We start from the raw sequence: 21,191 nt of genomic DNA, 5'->3' as shown, positions 1-21,191 counted from the left end.
TCGACGTCCAGAATCTCTCCCGTAGACGTCACCACTAAACCGCTATAGAACACCAAAGTGGAACTTCCCCTGACCGCGTTGTCCAACTAGCGGAGTGCTGTGAGTGCCTAACCATATTTTAGGTGCTAAGTACCCTATCTCTTCGGAAAAAAATTTCTTTCACATAATGAAAGGATCCCCCAATTCTTAACCCATCTCCTTCTCTATAAGATAGAGACAGTTATTCTGAATTCCTCCGATCAACTATTGCACCCGTTTCGCGAGTTTAATAGATTATTGGCTAATATTTTAGTAAACTGAGTTATTTACCTGCGCATGTATGTCCATCTTCTGTTAAGGCGTAGCCAGTTCTACATGTACATGTGTAAGAACCTGGTATGTTGGTACACGTTTGCATACAGTTGCCATTGTTGTGAAGGCATTCGTCCGTATCTAAAGAACAGAAAGAAAAAACTGAAATATTTAAAATGTTTCTGTATGTATTGGGACTCCGTTCATGATTTTTACGTTATACAGTAAACACACGTGCATACACTACAGATATGTTCACACATACACACGCTGAAAAACATACACAAATATACTTACATTCACACAAATGCAATCAGATGCATACATTAGAAAGAATATAGAAAGATTTCCAAGTAAACACAATTTGTAAAATAAGTAAACATAATCTGAAAAATATATATGTTCACTCTACCATATTTTATTAAATATTTTACCTGCATTTGGGGTTCTCCCAGTGAACCCATCTTGACTACCCGTCTGATAAGGGTACACCAGGCACATGCATCACAACCATATGTGCGTGACATGGTGATATCATATCAACATAGACAGTGCATGACCTTGCAGGTGGGACCCAGTTAGAATTTTCTTCTGGTCGAGTAGCCCATCCCGCTCAAAAGGTCCCTGAATAAGGATTGTTTAAGGATGTTGAACGAATTACCCATGTTTCCAAAGGGGAATTATCCAAACCTCCAAGAATTCCTTTCAACACACGGCTATGATGCTTCCCCACTCCTTCTGCTCGTGATCAGAGATTCACATATCGTCAACCACTAAGGGACATGCTCAACTGGTTAAGGTCAAACAACTGACAAGCAAATCTGTGGTATTAAGCAGAATATTTGCTGTAGCCCATCTTTTATACCAAAACAAAACAATGTACGTGATAACACTTCCAATCATTTAAGATTAGAAGCCATGAGAGCCACTGCTGGTACTGCATCAGGGCATTATTATTTTTATTATTATTATTATTATTATTATTATTATTATTATTATTATTATTATTATTATTATTATTATTATTCAGTAGTTTTATTTTTATAGCGTGCTTTCACTTCACTACCGAGCGCAGCTCTGTGTGCCTAGGTATGTGCTGTGATTTGTTGTGGTGCTCTGATGGTTATTGTATGGAAGTGTTCTGCGTAGGATGTGTGCAGTGCCTAGTAGTGCAATTTTTTGTATGTTATTGTGTTTGTAAGTCCTGGTGTTTTTGTTATGCATTTGTCTGAATATTTTTTTATCATGCCTAATGCACCTACTATGATAGGAATTGTTTCTGTTTTTAGGTTCCACATTCTGGTTACCTCTATTTCCCGGTCTTTGTATTTTGAAAGTTTCTCCATTTCTTTTAGAGACACGTTGTCATCTGCCGGTATTGATACATCAATTAGAAAGCATTTTTTTTCTTCATGATCTCTGACAACTATATCTGGTCTGTTGGCCTTGATTTCTCTCTCTGTGTGTATCGGCATATCCCAGAGTATGGTTGCTTTCTCGTTTTCTGTGACCTTTTCTGGTATGTGCATATACCATCTTTTTTCTGTTGTTATTCCATAATGTTGGCATAGCTTCCAATGTATGTAGGTTCCAACTCTGTCATGTCTCTGAATATATTCCTTCTTAGCCAGGACTGGGCAGCCAGAGCTAATATGATTTATTGTTTCTTGTCCATCTCCACATATTCTGCAGTTACTTGTAATATTTCTTTTCATTACATGTTTTTGGTAATTTCTGGTGGGGAGGCTTTGGTCTTGTGCTGCAATTAAAAATCCCTCTGTCTCTGCTTTGAGTCCTGAGCTTCTCAACCATTGCTGGGATTTTTCTTTGTCTATTTCTTTTGCGTTTATTATTATTATTATTATTATTATTATTATTATTATTATTTATTATTATTATTATTATTATTGAGTCAGAGAGCAGTGCATGCCATCAAAGTGACACTGGGGTAAAATATACGAAGCCCAATATACCCATCATGACTACCCGTCTGATAAAGGTACACCAGGCAGATGCATCACAACCATATGTGCGCGACATTGTGATCTCATATCAAGATAAACAGCACATGACCTTGCAGGTGGGGCCCAGTTAGAATTTTCTTCAGGTTGAGTAGCCCATCCCGCTCAAAGGGTCCCTGAATAAGGATAATTAAGGATGTTGAAAGAACCACCCATGTTTCCAGAGGTGAATTATTCAAACCCCAAAGAATCCCTCTCAACACATGGCTATGATGCTCCCCCACTACTTCTGCTCGTGATCAGAGATGCACATATCATCAGCCACTAAGGGACATGATCAACTGGTTAAGGTCAAACAACTGACAAGCAAATCTGTGGTATTGAGCAGAATATTTGCTGTAGCCCATCTTTTATACCAAGACAAAACAATGTACATGATAACACTTCCAATTATATTATTATTATTATTACTGTACATTTCACTTCTCAGAGCTTTCAATTACACTTGCTCTGGCTAATCCTGTAAAATCGGACAACAACCTGTTATCAATGATTTCACAGGTTCTTCTTCCACGTTACTAAACATCCACGTACCAGTCATATATAAATACACGCGCACATGCTTATATAATAATCATTGTTTGCTGCATTCCAGTGTTAAACGCTCAAAAGCATACAAATACACACATGTGTGTGTATGTGTGAACTTTAATAAATATGTAAAGCTATGTATATATATTTTAATGTGTGTATATGTACACATCTGTATTATACATATTTGTGATTTTGTGTATATGTGCATTTATGTGCATATATACACACACACTTATACATACATATATGTAGACAGACCAACAGTCACACACACACACACACATACAGACAGACAGAGAGACATATATAAAAAGATATATATTAATATATGCATATATAATCATGAGTGGATGTATACATTTATACGTATCAGTGTTTGTGTGGGGGGGGGGTAATTAAACTCTAAAGCAGGTGACAAATTTGCCTTGTAGCTATCTGAAATATTAAGGGGTAGATAGCATGGGGTAAAGGAGAGGCGTGTGGTGGACCAAAGTAACAAAAGATGTGCCCAGTAATCATTAATTAGAGGTTTGATGAAATAAGAACGGAGGTGGGGATACTTCAGGGCTATGAGAGATGTCGACTTGACCCAACACCTACTACCACAAATATCGCTGACGTTACCACATTCCCTCCCGCACAGACATATGACATCATAAACCCCATTTACCCTTGCATTTACTGACCTTAAATCTCGTCTGGTTTTTACTATCGCGAACATTGTCTTTCATATCATCACTCGTCACCACCTTATCTGTCCGAACAGCAGCGTCAGACGCCTTGAACAGCAACGATAACACCAGCAATATGAAGCCGATATGGAAGCTTCTATGTGATGTAACCAATCGCATTTTATCTGTTATTGTTAACAGTTTTATTTGTTTCGGTCATTGGACTGTGGTTGGTGCTGGTTTGGCACTCCGTCGGTTTACGGCGACGATGGTTCCAATTAACCCGATCAACAGAACAACCTGCTCGTGAAATTAACGTTCAGGTAGTCGAGTACTCCACAGACACGCGTGTCCCTAACGTAGTTCTCAGGGAAATTCAGCGTGACACAAAATATAACAAGGTCGGCCCTTTGAATTACAGGTACAGCACATTTTTGTCAGCTGAGTGGGTTGGAGCGACGAGAAATAAAGTGTCTTGCTCAAGGACACAACGCGCCGCCGGTTTTCGAACTCACGACTTAAAGATCGTGTGCCGAATGCCGTAACCACTGAGCCACGTCCCTTCATGACAGATTACTGCCTTGGAGGGTTTAATCGGTCAACTCAACCCCAGTACTCTAGTACCTCGTAACCACTAAGCCACGCGCCTTCGTGCTAGACCACCGCCTTGGAGGGTTTAATAGGTCAACTCAACCGCAGTACTCTAGTACCTAGTTTTAAGTCTGGTATTTGTGCTATCGAGGGGTGCATTGCCTGGTGATTAGAGCGTTGCACTTACGATCACGACCGTGGTTTCAATACCTAGACTGGGTGGTGTATTAAATACTCGCGCACATGCTTATATAATAATCATTGTAAAACAACTCATCTCAAGTTACTCTCCGATCACTTTGACACCTGACGTGTGGTATACCAATCACCTGTTCAGGCAACGTCGATTTGCTGGCGGTGGGGTGAGCTAACGTACAGCACATGCATTGGGGTTGATGTGATCGACTATCTCCATTCCCACAAAATTCCAGGCCTTGTACCTATAGTAGAAAGGATAATTGATCTGACGGTTCAGGCGGCGAGCTGGCAGAATCTTTAGCACGCCGGGCGAAATGCTTAGCAGTATTTCGTCTGCCGTTACGTTCTGGGTTCATATTCCGCCGATGTCGACTTTGCCTTTCATCCTTTCGAGGTCGATAAATTAAGTACCAGTTACGCACTGGGGTCGATATAATCGACTTAATCCGTTTGTCTGCCCTTGTTTGTCCTCTCTGTATTTTGCCCCTTGTGGGTAGTAAAGAAATAGGTATTTCGTCTGCTGTTACGTTCTAAGTTCATATTCTGCCGAGGCCGACTTTGCCTTTCATCCTTTCGGGGTCGATAAATTAAGTACCAGTTACGCACTGGGGTCGATATAATCGACTTGATCCGTTTGACTGTCCTTGTTTGTCCTCTCTGTGTTTAGCCCCTTGTGGGTAGTAAAGAAACATGTATTTCTTCTGGCTTTACGTTCTGAGTTAAAAATCCGCCGAGGTCGACTCTGCTTTTCATCTATTTAAGGACGATAAATTATGTACCACCTAAACACTGAGGTCGATGTTGTTGTCTTGTCCTCTCTGCCCCGGAAGTTCAAGCTTTGTGTCAATAGTAGAAAGAATAATTAAACCGGAGAACAGATTGAATCCATCACCGGAGACTAAACAACAGCCATAACGTGAAGTAACGAAGTGAGCGAGGAAAAGAATGCCCGTGTGTGGGATTAGAGACAGTAAGAAGAATAGTGAGGAGATAGCAAAGCTTATACGTCACCTTTACATTGTGATCCATCAGCATGCAGTTGATAGCCAGGCCTACAGGCACAACTAAACGATCCATCAGTGTTGACACAATTGTGGGTACAGCCGCCGTTGTTTACCTCGCATTCATTTATATCTGTCAATGGCGTGTAACACAAGAAAAGAACATTATCATTCTATCCCTATCTTTTGTTTTACTTCATCTTCATCACCGTCCATTATTATCATTATTATTATTATTATTATTATTATTATTATTATTATTATTATTATTATTATTATTATTATTATTCGTCTAATACACAAGTCTAAATTCTTGTGTAAGAATATAAGAAAACGAAGAGGAGGAGGGGAGGGGGAATGAGAGGAGGAGGGGAATAGGAGGGGGAAGAGGAGAGGAGGGATGAGGAAGAGGAGGAGGAAGAGGAAGAGGGGAAGGAAGTGGAGGAAGAGGAAGAGGGGAGGAGGGGAAGGAAGAGGGGAAAGAAGAGGAGGAGGGAGAGGAGGAGGAGGAGGAAGAAGCTGGAGTGGTGAAGATAAAGAAAACGGAAATGGGATGATGGACTAGATTCCTGTGCAAGATAAAACAATGTGTTTGAGCTATTGAGTTTTTCGCTGACCTTTACATGACGTCATATCAGGCATGAGATGGTAACCAGATAAGCAACGGCAAGTCTTGGTGCCGGGAATATTTTCACATATCTGACTGCAGTTACCGTTGTTGTCGTTGCACTCATTCACATCTGAAAGATAATGGACATGAAAAAAGCGATGGAAAAACAAAGAATGATCATCATTTTCTGATTTAGGATTTTTTTATTTTTTGCACCACGGACCGGTTTCATGAAAATAAAGAAATAAATTTGTCTTATATTTGGAGCATAATAATAACTTGAAATTTTGATGGAAATTTTAATTTAATTTGCTTTAAAACTGGAGATTTGTTATAGAACTGGGAATAATATCTGGCAGCTTGGTAGCAAATGGGTTAAACAAATATAGATCTATTACTGTATAACAAAATTCTATAGTTTTCATGCTGTTTGTGTATAGGTAGACTGACCATTGTAATGCTTTGTATGTCCCCTGGTTTATCAATATTTTGTGGTCCTTGAAAGTTACCAACAATTGCTCTGATTTTCCAAATATAGTACACCCTCGCCATATCGCGGTTCACCTATCGCACACGCAGTACATCGCGGATTTTTCTGCCTAATATATGTAAATTTATATCACGGTCTCCTCACTATATCGCGGGTTTCTGTGGCCGATAGGTACTTAGTTGGTTTTTTTTTACGTTTTAATTATTTCTGTGGTAAAATAAACGTTTTCCCGTATAATAATTAATAAATTTATAAATATAAATAGAGTTCAGTACTGCACTGTATTACACATTAATTAAAATATATTAAAAGAAAATACGTAGTGTACCGAAGACGAGTGAACAAAGAATCGCACATACTATATGGAAAACAAAACTTGGGAGGTAAGTGTGTGGTGTTGTTTTGCACTTATAATAAAATAAATATATACACATTATGAAAATGATAAAATATATATATATAGTATAGTACTATTTCTACTTCGCGGATTTTCGCCTATTGCGGGAGATTTTGGAACGTAACACCCGCGATAATCGAGGAATTACTGTAGAACCGAATAGCGCCGCGGCCACATATACCCTATTTCCTAGCCTAACGGTATCATATTTCACTTATGATTGTATGAATCTGAGGAAAGATGTGAATATTATACGATCGCAATTGTCCATGTAATTAACAAATGCTCAACCTATAGATAACTTTAGTGGCCAGTCAATCAATCAATCAATCAGTTAATACTTGCAGCAGATTAATCATTCGATTAATAAAACACGCAGACAATTCATCAGCCAATTGACTAGCCAAACAACCAACCGATCAATCATTTAATTAATCAATCATCAATCAACTAGTCAATAAAATGATCAACCAATCACTTATTCAATAGATCAAACATCTAATAAATCAATACCCATCATGCAAGTAAACGATCATATTAATCACTCAATCAACATTAACCACCAATCAACCAATCAATCAAATACTCGGTCAGTCACTGAACAGCTCAGTTAACTGAACTATCAACCTACCCACCCCCGCCAACCAAGTAACAAATCAAACGATCGATCAGTCACTCAAACATAAAATCAATCAATTAATCATTTATCATCTCTTGAATCTATCCAGGCCGAGGGACTTACCTAAACAGGAACCGTTTTCTAACAAGGAATATCCTGGCCGACATTTGCAGTTGAAACTACCGACAGTGTTCTCGCAGATATGTTGGCATCCACCATGGGCCAGTTGGCATTCGTTGATGTCTGTGAAGGTAGGAATGATAGTAGGAACTGAACAAACATATAAAGATTGCAACAAAATCGTTTGTTTTTTTCAATTATGTTATGAATAATTTCCCTTGACATTCTGTATGAATATATTGGATTTAACCCTTAATACGTGTTTTTGAAGAGTCTAACAGGGAAAGCACTTACACACAGCAAGAAAATTTCAAGGTTCATGTCGTTCTGTTTTCCATTTTTGTTTTAAATATTAAACAATTTTTAAGAAAATCTTTCTTTAACTATTGTGCTTGTATCAAGTATTTTTAGCAAAACCTTTTAAATGTGTTTGTATGTGTGTGTGTGTATGTGTGTGTGTGCGTGCGTGCGTGTATGTGTATGTGAGTGTGTTGTGTGCGCGTGTATGGAAGGAGATAGATAGATAGACAGACAGACAGGCAGGTAGAAGGATAGATAGATAGACAGACAGACAGACAGACAGACAGACAGACAGACAGACAGACAGATAGATAGATAGATAGATAGATAGATAGATAGATAGATTAGTTATAAATGCACATACAAATAAACTATATTCAAAATAATGTTTCTATTCCTGTTGTGTTTCTGTTGTGCACCGCTGGTTACAATGCGCTTCCAATTTTTTCTTGATGGAGCCTTTCTTCTCTACATTACCTCAAATCATTAAATTAAATCATCTCCCCTTCATCGTGGAGGCGCTTCGAGTGGGCTTTTCTGGTCCCTTGGATACTACTTAGTAATTGCATGGAGCCTGATTAATGTCAGTATACGTTACGACAGGGTCCGACCCAGTGAAACTTGTGTATTCAATTATCTACAACCATGTCGTTCATTCTGTTCCGTTTTCAAATGACCTCATTTCGGATATGATTTCGAATTGATTTTCCAAGCTTGGATCTTCTCCATGGTCCTTTGCGTCATAGCCAATCAATGGACTCTCAACGGACTCAGATGTGGGTCTCGGAAATTTGTGTGTGTAGCGGAAGCACTTTCCAGATATGAAAGCAATGCTTCATAGTAAACTTCACCTCATCTATGGTTCTAGTTATGTTTATATTGTGCTTTCATCGAAAGAAAACCTCGTGACGATCACTTCTGTGTGTAAGTGTGTATGCGTAGATGTGTGTGTGTGTATATATATGTATGTATGTATGTATGTTATATATATAATATATATATATTATATATATACTATATATATATTCTATATATATATCTATATATATATATATGTATGTATTATATATATATATATATAATATATATATATATAACATATATATGTATGCAGACATATATACAAAGTATATGTGTGTGTGCGTGTGTGTGTGTGTGTACTGTGTACGTGTGTGTATGTGTGTACGTGTGTGAACGTGTGAACGTGTGTGTGTGTTAGCATATATATATATATATATATAATATATATTATATATTAAAAATATATATGCATAAAAACATTTCCAAATGTCTTGATAAAGGGGTCATAACCCCGAAATATAGAAATACAAGATAAAACTGCAACTTTGTTTTATTTTATTTTCCAGTTTCCTTTGTACCTTCCCGCATTCTTCCGACATTACGCAACAAATTTCTTTACTATACATATGTGTGTGTGTATACTCTCTCTTTTACACTTTTACTTGTTTCAGTCATTTCACTGTGGCCATGATGGAGCGCCGCCTTTAGTCGAACAAATCGACCCCAGGACTTATTCTTTGTAAACCTAGTACTTATTCTATCGGTCGCTTATGCCGCACCGCTAGATTACGGGGACGTAAACACACCAGCATCGGTTGTCAAGCGATGTTGGGGAGACAAACACAGACACACAAACATATACACACACATACACACACGACGGGCTTCTTTCAGTTTCCGTCAACCAAATCAACTCACAAGGCTTTGGTCGGCCCGAGGCTATAGTAGAAGACACTTGCTGAAGGTGCCACGCAGTGGGACTAAACCCGAAACTATGTGGTTCGAAAGCAAGCTACTTACCACACAGCCACTCCTACGCCTATATATATATTCTTTTATTCTTTCACTTGTTTTAGTCACTTGACATGCTGGGGCACCGCCTTAAAGGATTTTAGTCGAAGAAATTGACCCCAAAAAGTATTATTTGTAAGCCTAATACTTATTCTATCAGCCACTTTTGCCGAACCGGTGAGTTACGGGGACATAAACACATCAGTATCGGATGTCAAGTGGGGGTGAAAAACACAGCCACACACACACACACACACACACACACACACACACACACACACATATAAATATATACATACATACATATATATATATATATATATATATATATAGACAGACTTCTTTCAGCTTCCGTCTACCCAATTCACTCACATGGCTTTGGCCAGCCCGAGACTATAATAGAAGACACTAGCCCAAGGTATCACACAGTGGGACTGAACCCGGAACAATATGGTTTGGAAGCAAGCTTTTTACCACACAGACATGCCTGCAGCCTAAAATATTTGTATGTATATGGAGAGTGAGAGGAAGAGAGACGTGCACATGTATAATTCCACAAATTTCAGACACAGGCGTCTTATTCACTTTAAATATAGATGTAATTTAACACGAATATTCTATACTTACTATAATAAACCTATAATAACTTCATCAACATTTCAATTAGTCTTCCAAGTTTAAATGTTTCTAAATACTAGTTTCAAATTGCTAAGCAGTCAGAGGAGAGTTGTTGATTACCTAACAAAATTCATTGCGGTATTTAACGCAATATAGTTTCAGGGTGGAATCCGAGAACTCAGTTTCGTATTGCTGTCTGCTTAAGTCTTCCTTACATGGTTTCGAGACAAGTCAAATCAACTTGGGAATCTCTTCCCACGCTTGAAGAGTTCTTTTCTGGGTCAGAAGCACTATGGATTCGGTGGAAGACTCTCAACTGTCTGAGAACTAAAACGGGACGATCAAAATTTGCTTTGGTTATATGGTGCTACAAGACCGGCCCAATTAGCTACGAGGGCTGTTAAAAAGTTCCTGGCTTTAAGGGTATCGCAAAAGACCTTGTTAGAGGCCCAAATTTCCGAGTTCTTTTACAAGGCTTAGAAAAACCGGCCTGGAACCCCTATTTCGCCCAGGATATTAATCGTTTGGAAACCGTTCAGCGACCTTAAACCAAGAGAATACCCTCCATCAGGTTTTTGCCATATTCTGAACGCCTTACTTTCCTGGGCATGGATACATTGAAACTCCGACGTCTGGCAGCTGACTTGGCAGACACCCATAAAATTATTAACCATCTTACTTACTTTCGGAAACATTTTTTCACGCTAAGAGTTGCTGAAGTATGAAACAAACTGCCGGCATCAGTTGTAATTTGTCGGAACACTGCATCCTTCAAAACTTCCATGCTTCCTGAGATTCGCCAACACTACATCTGATTTTCTCCCCTCCATACACACGCAAGCATGTATCTGACTCATACACTGTTCACTTTCCAGACATTTGTACATTACTGCATATGCTTTATACGCACTTTTGACAAGTTGTAGTGCATCTGAGCACTGTATACAATAATTTCAATATTATTATAAAACCGAAGGGCCGCTGCAATAAGTGTATGAATCTGTAAGGGGAATATTTTGAATAAAATCTTAATTAACTGATCCTTTTGCGTTTTCTTTTACCCCAAACCAGTATCTTTTCAGCACCCTCTCATACGACTGTGGAGAAGCAGATAATGCTATGAAGCGCTGCCTTGTTTGCTCTGTGCTACAAAACCGTGCGACTTAAAATACCTGTGTAAAAATCTGTGTAAAGAAATGAGAGATGATCAGATGCATACGTGACTGTGTGTTAAGACGTTCACCTCAAAACCACATGGTTCTAGGTTCAAACCCACTGCGTAGAACTTTGGGTGAGTGTCTTTTACTATAACCCTAGGCCGACCAAAGCTTTCTGAGTAGATTTGGTTGATGGAAACTGAAAAAAGCAAAAGCTTATCGTGTGTGTGTGTGTATGTCTTTTTATTTTGTGTTTGTCACCACCACTTGGCAACCGGTGCTGGTTTGTTTATGTCTCCGAAACCCAGCGGTTCGGCAAATGAAACCGATGGAATATGTACCAGGCTTAAGAGAAAAATAACTAATGGGGTCGATTTTTCAGATAGAGTCCTTCAAATTGATACACCTCCTCCCCAGCAATACCTCAAGTAAAAGGAAAAGGACCATTAAACTTCGAAGAAGTGAAAGTAGAAGATACAAGTAATCGTTTGTACTATAGGCACCAGGCCTGAAGTTTGGGGAAAAGGGGTTAAGTCGATTACATCGACCTCAGTACTCAAGGATAAAAGGCAGAGTTGACCTCTGCGGAATTTAAACTTAGAACATAGCGGCAGACGAAATACCTATTTCTTTACTACCCACAAGGGGCTAAACACAGAAGGGGACGAACAAGGACAGACAAACGGATTAAGTCGATTATATCTACCCCAGTGCGTAACTGGTACTTAATTTATCGACCTCGAAAGCATAAAAGGTAGAGTCGACCCCGGCGGAATTTGAACTCAGAACGTAGCCGCAGACGAAATACTGCTAAGCATTTCACCCAGCGTGCAAACGATTCTTATTTCTTTATTGCCCACAAGGAGCTAAACATAGAGGGGCCAAACAAGAACAGACAAAGGGATTAAGTCGATTATATCGACCCCAGTGCGTAACTGGTACTTATTTAATCGACCCCGAAAGGATGAAAGGCAAAGTCGACCTCGGCGGAATTTGATCTCAGAACGTAACGGCAGACGAAATACCTATTTCTTTATTACCCACTAGGGGCTAAACACAGAAAGGGACGAACAAGGACAGACAAACGGATTAAGTCGATTATATCTACCCCAGTGCGTAACTGGTACTTAATTTATCGACCTCGAAAGCATAAAAGGTAGAGTCGACCCCGGCGGAATTTGAACTCAGAATGTAGCCGCAGACGAAATACTGCTAAGCATTTCACCCAGCGTGCAAACGATTCTGCCAGCTCTCCACCCTGAAGAAGGTACAAGTAATGCTAATCTTTCAAGCAGGTCAAAGGTGTTGGTAACAGAATACATTCAAGTACTTAGTTATTGCCTGTTACGTTCTGAATTCAGACTCTGATTTGAATTACGAATTTATTTATACATCAACGCTTCTTTGCAATTAGTTTCTTGTCAAATTAATTAAACTGTTCCAGTAAAAATGTATGACCTTGAGCTAATGTTAGAAATCATTAGATGCAATTAATTTTTGTTTTTTATCTAATTCTACTCTGCATAATTAATTAGTAATATTACTAAACGAACAGTGGCGGCACATGCCCTAGTGGTTAGAGCAGTGGACTCGCGGTCGAGGGATCGCAGGTTCGAATCTCAGACCGGGCGATGTGTGTTTATGAGCGAAAAAACTCTTTCGCCACAACTTACTTTCACTCTTTCCTCCTGCATCTTGCAGATCACCTGCGACGGACCGGCGTCCCGTCCAGGTGGGAAACCTATACGCCAAGGAAACCGGAAAACAGAACCTTATGAGTCAAGCATGGCTTGAGAAGGAACAAATTAAACGAACAGCTTAGCTGTATAGTTAATTTGAATCTGTTCAACTTTAAGGCATGTATAGATATGCGTATATGTTTGCATATATCTATATAAGTGCGTATGTGTATATTTAAATGTGTACCAGTATGCGTGAGTGTGAAAGTGTGTGGGTGTGTTGTACTTTTTCTCTGAATATTTTTCACAATATGCATGTAGTTCCATATCTAGACATGCTCATATATATTTAAATGATAAACTTCTGAAAAGTTTTAGTGACGGCTTAGATCTGTAGTTTTCGAATCAGCTTTCTCCTTTCTGGTTTTGAGAAGCCTAATTTCCCAAGATTGCTATTCAGACAGTGTGTTACATATTCCAGTGCCCCAATATTTATAGGTTTTAGCCTGAACTTGTAATCTGAATAGAGTACCTGTAGATTCCTCAATAGTTCAGCGTAGGTATTTTCTTTTTCGCTGATCTTCGGCTTTATATTAACATCCGTTGAGCAACTGATTTCCATAACTATACTCCGTTTCTTTTCTGTATCCCAAATTACTATGTATGTATGTATGTATGTATGTATGTATGTATGTATGTATGTATGTATGTATGTCATGTGGTTTCTATAAGTTTGAATTAGATACCTTTGCAGGTCCGCTTGTCAGTTTCCAAGAAATATCCCGATTGGCATTCACAGATGTAGGACCCTTTTGTGTTTATACAGATATGAAGGCAACCGCCTTTGCCATCATCACATTCGTTGACGTCTTCAAGAAAGAATAAAAGAATAGTGGAATAGATGAATAACGGAATGATACGAAAATGAGATTCAAAAGAAATTAAAAAACAGAGAGAATAACTATTATTATTAAATAGAAATATAAGAAAACACTAGAATAACAAAATTTAACTGATATCAGAATAAAGAAATATCAGTATAGAAGTTATTGGAATACAGAATGGTGAAGTGAAAAGCAAAAAAATTAGAAGCAATCCGTCACGTGATTGAAAACTGTGTTGCAATACGCGAAAAGATTGCGAAAGAGTGACCCACCGTCTGAAGGAGAAACAGGTAGTAGTAGTAGTAGTAGTAGTAGAGTAGTAGTAGTAGTAGTAGTAGTAGTAGTAGTAGTAGTAGTAGTAGTGATGGTGTTGGTGGTGGTGGTGGTGGTGGTGTGGTGACCTTGATGATGATGATGATGATGATGATGATGATGATAGTGGTGCTAGTTGTTATTGTGATGATGGTGTTGTCATAGTGGTAGTAGTGGCGGTGGTCATGGTAACAGTAGTAGTAGTAGTAGTAGCAGCAGCAGCAGCCGTAGCAGCAGCAACAGCTGCAGAAACTTTTCCAGTTTTTGACATGTTTAAATTTCTTTTAAAAGATGAAAAGCTCTTGTAATATAAACGGGTCTAAAGCTCATAGCATCTTGCAAAAGCTGAAAAGTTTTCGGAATAATGATGGATCATAGAAGAAAATATTTAGAAGTACCTTTCAAGGATAACCTTACATACAGATAGATATATAGATTGCTAGACAATTGAACGAACGGGTGGGTGGATAGCTGGCTGGCTGGCTGTTTGGCTGGCTGGCTGTTTGGCTGGCTGGCTGGCTGGCTGGCTGGCTGGATGGATGGATGGATGGATGGATGAATGGATGGATAGATGGATGGATGGATGGATGGATGGATGGATGGATGGATGTATGGATGGATGGATGGATGGACAGATAACTAGCTAGCTAAATAGAAAGATATTCTATAACAAGAAGAGTGTTGACAGTTGAAGAAAAATTAATAGTGCCCTGCAATAGATGCTGAATATCATTTATTTTAATGTCAAAATTATTTCTAATAACTTGACATACAAACATTAATATATATATATATATATATATATATATATATATATATAGATATATATCTATATATATATATATATATATATATAATTATAATAAGGGTTTTTGTGTCAAGTTGCTTAAACCACATACCGAAAATATTGTTGCACAAAAACCCTTTATTATAATTATATAAATTTGTACCGAATATGGTCCTTTCCATACCGAAATTACTACTAGGTGAAATTTATTGATTTTATTAATTAATTATATTTCACCCTTTATCTGTATATATATATATATATATATATATATTATATATATATATATATATATAATATATATATATATATATATATATATTATATATATATATATCTGTATATATATATATATATAATATATATTATATATATAATATATATATATATATATATATCTGTATATATATATATATATATATATATATATATATATATATATATATATATATATAATATATATATAGATATATTCTACACCAAATATATACGTTTTTTATTATTATTTTGCATTTTCTTAATCATCGGTATATTATTGTTATTTTTTTTAATATTTCTATTATATGTAATTTTCTAGATGGTGTAATTTAATTGTTCATTTTTAATTGATAAAAGGTGTTTTTTTTCTAATTCATATATATATATAATATTTTGTGAAAGTTGATTTAGTATTTCTAAATTGAATTTTTCCCTGTAAGTTAGGAATAGTATTCCCTCAAATAATAATAATAATAATATTATTATTATTATATTATTATTATTATTATTATTATTATTATTATTATTATTATTATTATTATTTTATTATATATATGCAGAGACTGCAAAATGGCGTAAGTTTTACTCATGAATAATTAAGTTAACAACAGTTGTTTCAACGGTATAAAAGCAACCTTATTTAAATAATTAACATAATTAATCAATTTATTTAAATGTAACGAGTTACTCAGTCGGTCACAATAGATGCATATGAGTGTGTGTGCATGCGTATATATGCGTGTGTATGCATGTATATATGCAAGTGTATGCATGTATATATGCGTGCATGTATGTATCTGTGAATGTGTGTGGTTATATGTATGCTTGCCTGTCTGCATGTACTTGTGTATGTGTAGTGGATGTAGTTAAACTAAAGCAGACTCACCAGCGCATGTCTTCTTGTCTTTATTAAGAACGTATCCTTTCCGACACGAACATACGACGTTGCCATGTACATTTGTACACACATGTTCACACCCACCGTTGGCTATTATACACTCGTTGATGTCTGATCAAATATAGTATTGTAAAGGTGTGAAAGAATAATTAGTTGAAAGTAGAAGAAGAAGAAGATGATGAAGAAGAAGAAGAAAAGAAGAAGAAGAAGAAGAAGAAGAAGAAGAAGAAGAAGAATAAGATAAGAAGGAAGAAGAAGAAAGTAGCGGGAAGGAAGAGGAAGGCGAAGAGAAGACGACGAAGAGGAAAAAGTGAAATAACAAGAGGAAGGACAAGAGAAAGAAGAAGAAGAAGAAGAAGAAGAAGAAGGAAAGAAGAAGAAGGAAAGAAGAAGAACAACAACAACAGCAACAACAAGGAGGGGGGAGTGTGAGGAGGAGGAAGCGAAGGGGAGGAAGAAAAGTAAAGAGAGGGAGGAGGAGAGGAAGAGGGGGATGTGAAGGGGTAGAAGAAAAAGGTGAAGAGAGGAATGAGGATGAGGAGGAGGAGGAGGGGAAGAAGAAGAAGAAGAAGAAGAAGAAGAAGAAGAAGAAGAAGAAGAAGAAGAAGAAGAAGAAGAAGAAGAAAGTAGGGGGAGGAATAGGAAGACAAAGAGAAGAAGACGAAGAAAGAAAGAGAAATGTACAAGATGTCTCACCTCTGCATTGTTTACCATCCGGTTGCAGATAGTAACCTTTCCTGCAGTCACATGAGTAGGATCCCGGTGTGTTGTGACATATATGGTCACATTCGGCGTTTCCACTATCGCATTCGTTGATATCTGCTCAGAGGAAATTATGTAAATGAAAATGATTTATTACGTAGTGACCTCATTACTGCCATCTTAGGTTGCATTCTGAATAAAACAAAATTTTCCGATAGATAAACCCACGTCCCTACAATGGAAGGAGCCTTTGCATGATTGTTTGGCCTGCAAGAAACACTAGCCAAATAAAAACTTTCAGCTAGAAATGAATGTATTCAATAATATGTACTTGGATGCACATAGACCAGGGGTCGGCGAACCGGTATAATTTAACCCAAGTGGGGTAAAAATTAAATTCTTGGGGTGTAATGAGGACTCATCAGACATAAGTAAAATTATATATTAAAAAAAACGTGTTCCTTGTTACGACAGAATTTTTTTTTCCCTTGCATGAGGAGGCAGTCAAAAAGTTGATGCCTTTTGCAACAACCACCCTTTGCAACATAAAAACAAAGCAGAGCAATCTATTGGTTCCCGAAGACTATCTAAATTGCTCTGGCATCAAAATGCCCCAGTTTTGATGTAATTCTAACAAAAATGAAACATCATTTATTCAAAACCGGAAGTGAAAAATTTTCTAGAAAAACCCTTTTGTTTCGTAATGAGGATATTAATTTATTTTATCGCATTTGTTTTATATTCTTTATATTTATAATTGTGTTCTCCATATAAATAGATTCAATAAATCGTTTAAATTCAAGGAATCTATGATTTTCTTCCTTTTAAATCAAGGGTGTAACGTCGGCGTAAATAAATATATTTTGGGGCAATTAGACGGTAAAAATTGGGATGATCACGGCTGGTATGTTTTTGATCACAAGTCGGCTTGATCTGGACTCACCTGGTGCTAAACAATATCAACCTATCACGGACCCTGTGATTGATTGCTCGAAATAGTAGCTACATTTCGCTCAAATAAAATGTACTTCTCTACTTCCAATAATAGGACTTATTAGATAAAGTAGTCCTAGGTACACTGGTGCTACGAAACTTAAGCTAACAGGCTAATTAATAACTAATCCAATCTGTCCTATTGCCGCTACAAAACATATTAATTAACAGATTAAATAACTAATGCAATCAGGTGTGTTACCACTACGAAACATACTTAAGAGATTAATTAATAATTTATCCAACTAATTGTATTAAAATAAATGCGCCCTTTTAAAGCCTAGCCAGGCTCATGGGCCTGGTTTCCCGGTTTCTATGGCGTATGTGTTTCCCAGCTGGACAGGACGCCAGTCCATCGCAGCGTTACTCCTTTTTTGCCAGCTGGGTGGACTGGAGCAACGTGAAATGAAGTGTTTTGCTCAAGAACACACCGCGTCGCCCGTTCCAGGAATTGAAACCACAAACTTACGATCATGAAGCTGACACTCTAACCACTAAGCCACGCGCCTCCACATACTAATTGTATTACTGCTATGAAATATTAAGCTAGACGGGACATCACGCTGTAAAGAATGAATACTTTTAATTTGACATGTTAATCAAACAATCAATAATCTTTGAAAATCATGATTTGATTTGAATTCAAAATATGCTTAAAGTTACCTTTGGCAACATAAAATTGTTAAAGGACAACAAACAGCAACAACATTGTCAATACGACAACAATAACAGCAACAACAAGAGATAAAGTAACTTGTACGCAATTGCTTGACCTGCAAGTAACCGTAAGCTAATTTCTATATATATTTGCAAATCGAACAAATATAACGTTATTGTATAACGTAATTTAGAATCTCTAAAAAATATAGGAGTCGTGGGTATTTCTTGCCCTTCATTAACTAAACGAATTCTCTTACCTTCACATCCAGTTTCTACGGTTCCATTCCATCCTCGACAGCACCGATAACAAGTGTCCATCTGGTACTTGTATGCAACTCTGTTGAATAAATGACATATCCAATAAATAGCAGAAAAAATCGTTATTACATTGCAAATTGGGATGTCGTGCTCTCTCATTATCTCTCTCTGTCTTTGTCTCTCTCTCTCATTCTATCTATTTATCTATCTATCTCAAACACACACACACACACACACACACACACACACATATATATATATATATATGCACACACAACGACCTCGAACCCACAAGAGTGAACAAGAGAGACAGAGACAGGCAGAAACAAGGAAAATGGCACTTGTATTTGAATACTATACAAATATTTTTTTTTTTTTAAACTTTTCTTTTAATTGTTCTAAATTTAATTATTTAATTGTTACAGTTGAAAAAGTCTCAATAACTGAAACCGGTACTGCAATGCTTTTTATAAAATTATTTTAGCATTTTCTATCTTGACCGTCTTTTCCATATATATATATATATATATATAAAAGATGGAGGTATTTTATATAAATAGAACATGTCTTGACCCCCAGACAAAACATAAATTGTGTTTACTACAAATTTTTATAAATTTTTACTGATATTTGAAGCGATACATCGAAACCGGTGTATTTTTTTAATATAATTCTTTATTAACTTCCCTCTTAAATTGAAATATCTTAGGCTTACTTCTGTGCTATTTCCACCTCCATCTTTTATAAATAAAAATTTGATTTTTATTTATAGATAGATTTTGGATAATTCTATATTAGCGCTTTCGTCAGTTCAACCGAACTTTTTCATAAATAATTATCCAAAATTCTGACAGCCTCCTTCATCTTAATATACATACACACACGCATATATATATATATATATATATATATATATATATATATATATATATATATATATATATATATATATATATGCGTTGTTTTTCCTCTCTGTGTGCGTGGGTTATTTCGAGTATTTTGTTTTGTCCGGGAGTCTCTTCTTATAGTAGAAGAAATAGCTAAGGTTCTTTGGCTGCTATTTCTAAACTTTGGTATATGGTGAAGTAAATCTTTGCTAAACCCTAATTATAAAATATTGTTTAAGTTTACCGAAAAATGGTCCTTTTTCATGCCGAATTCTACTTGGTGGAATTATTAATTACTAGTTAATTAATTAATTTTACCCTTTATTATTATTGATTATTTATATATATATATATATATACATATTGTATTAAACTATAATACATACATATGTGTATATACATACATTCATGTATATACATACATTCATGTATATACATACATTCATATATATATATACATACATACATACATACACACATACATGTATATAAACAATTTACCATTAAAATAAAGAATTATTCAGTAACTTTAAGTCGAATACAAGTTTGTTAAACTTTTACAAGGAAAAAGATGACGATGACTTCGAAATTTGAAGTATGAGATGGGAGAGGCGATGAAAGATATAAAATATATATGGTGATTGTAGATGATCGAAATGGGATGTGAAAATTAAAAAGTGAAATTTATTGTGAGATGTGATATGTGAAATGTAATCTGTAAAATGTAGTGGGTTGAAAGTGTGAGATATGGATTCTGATAAATAAGATAAGGATGTGATGTTTGAAATGTGAAAGCAAAATGTAAAATGTGAGTTATGAGATTTGAATTGTGAAATCTGACATATGAGATGTGAGATGTGCTGTGTAAGTTTCGAGGTGTGAGCTTTGAATTTGAGAACTGAGAATTGGGACGCATGAGATATTGAGACGTTAAAACTAAGCTTTTGAAATTTACAAAGTGAAACGTGATAAGATGGGTGACGTCTGTGGTATGAGACGAAAGATTTGAGATATAATATGCGTGATGCAAACGGAGAAATTTTAGGGTTAAGATGTAAAATCTGACGAGTGAAATGAAAGATATAAGTATAGGTTCTTGTATGAAACTATTCTACTTACCTGTAACGTTTACATCGTCTCCATCCCCACCAGCCACACTTTACGTGGTAAGACTCCCGCACTGAATATTGTTTCTGACACTGGTATGGGCATCGTCCGTCACTGTACGCCAACGTAAATATGCAACCAGATGGACAGGAAACATGTAGGTACAAATATCAAATGGTAAGGAATAAATATATATGAAAAGTAGGTATTAAAATGCATGAAATACGTTGTTAACAAATAAATGATCAGTAAGTAATGCTTAGATACAAAGAAAGTACAGGTGTGGGACTAATTAATACAATTAATAAGTTTTAATTAAGGTATACTGTTATGTAA

The 21,191-nt window shown here is 36.5% G+C and overlaps 1 protein-coding gene across 2 annotated transcripts in view; it reads right to left on the bottom strand.

The window, feature by feature from the left end:
- LOC115212200 (fibrillin-3-like) overlaps positions 1-21,191 on the bottom strand; it is an 84,661-nt gene that overhangs the window by 49,858 nt on the left and 13,612 nt on the right. For both annotated transcript variants that reach the window (XM_036502790.1, XM_036502789.1), the window contains exons 2-10: positions 20,868-20,969; positions 18,861-18,940; positions 16,945-17,067; positions 16,237-16,359; positions 13,856-13,978; positions 7,547-7,666; positions 5,925-6,047; positions 5,318-5,440; positions 310-432 (exon numbers count right to left, since the gene is read on the bottom strand). In XM_036502790.1, coding sequence (XP_036358683.1) covers positions 310-432; positions 5,318-5,440; positions 5,925-6,047; positions 7,547-7,666; positions 13,856-13,978; positions 16,237-16,359; positions 16,945-17,067; positions 18,861-18,940; positions 20,868-20,969 — 1,040 coding nt within the window. The remainder of the gene's footprint in view (positions 1-309; positions 433-5,317; positions 5,441-5,924; positions 6,048-7,546; positions 7,667-13,855; positions 13,979-16,236; positions 16,360-16,944; positions 17,068-18,860; positions 18,941-20,867; positions 20,970-21,191) is intronic.

Source organism: Octopus sinensis, linkage group LG5 (genome assembly GCF_006345805.1).
Source record: "Octopus sinensis linkage group LG5, ASM634580v1, whole genome shotgun sequence".
NCBI classification, from domain to species: Eukaryota; Metazoa; Mollusca; class Cephalopoda; order Octopoda; family Octopodidae; genus Octopus; species Octopus sinensis.
The sequence above is the reverse complement of the archived record's forward strand: the minus strand, read 5'-3'. Positions and strand labels throughout refer to the sequence as shown.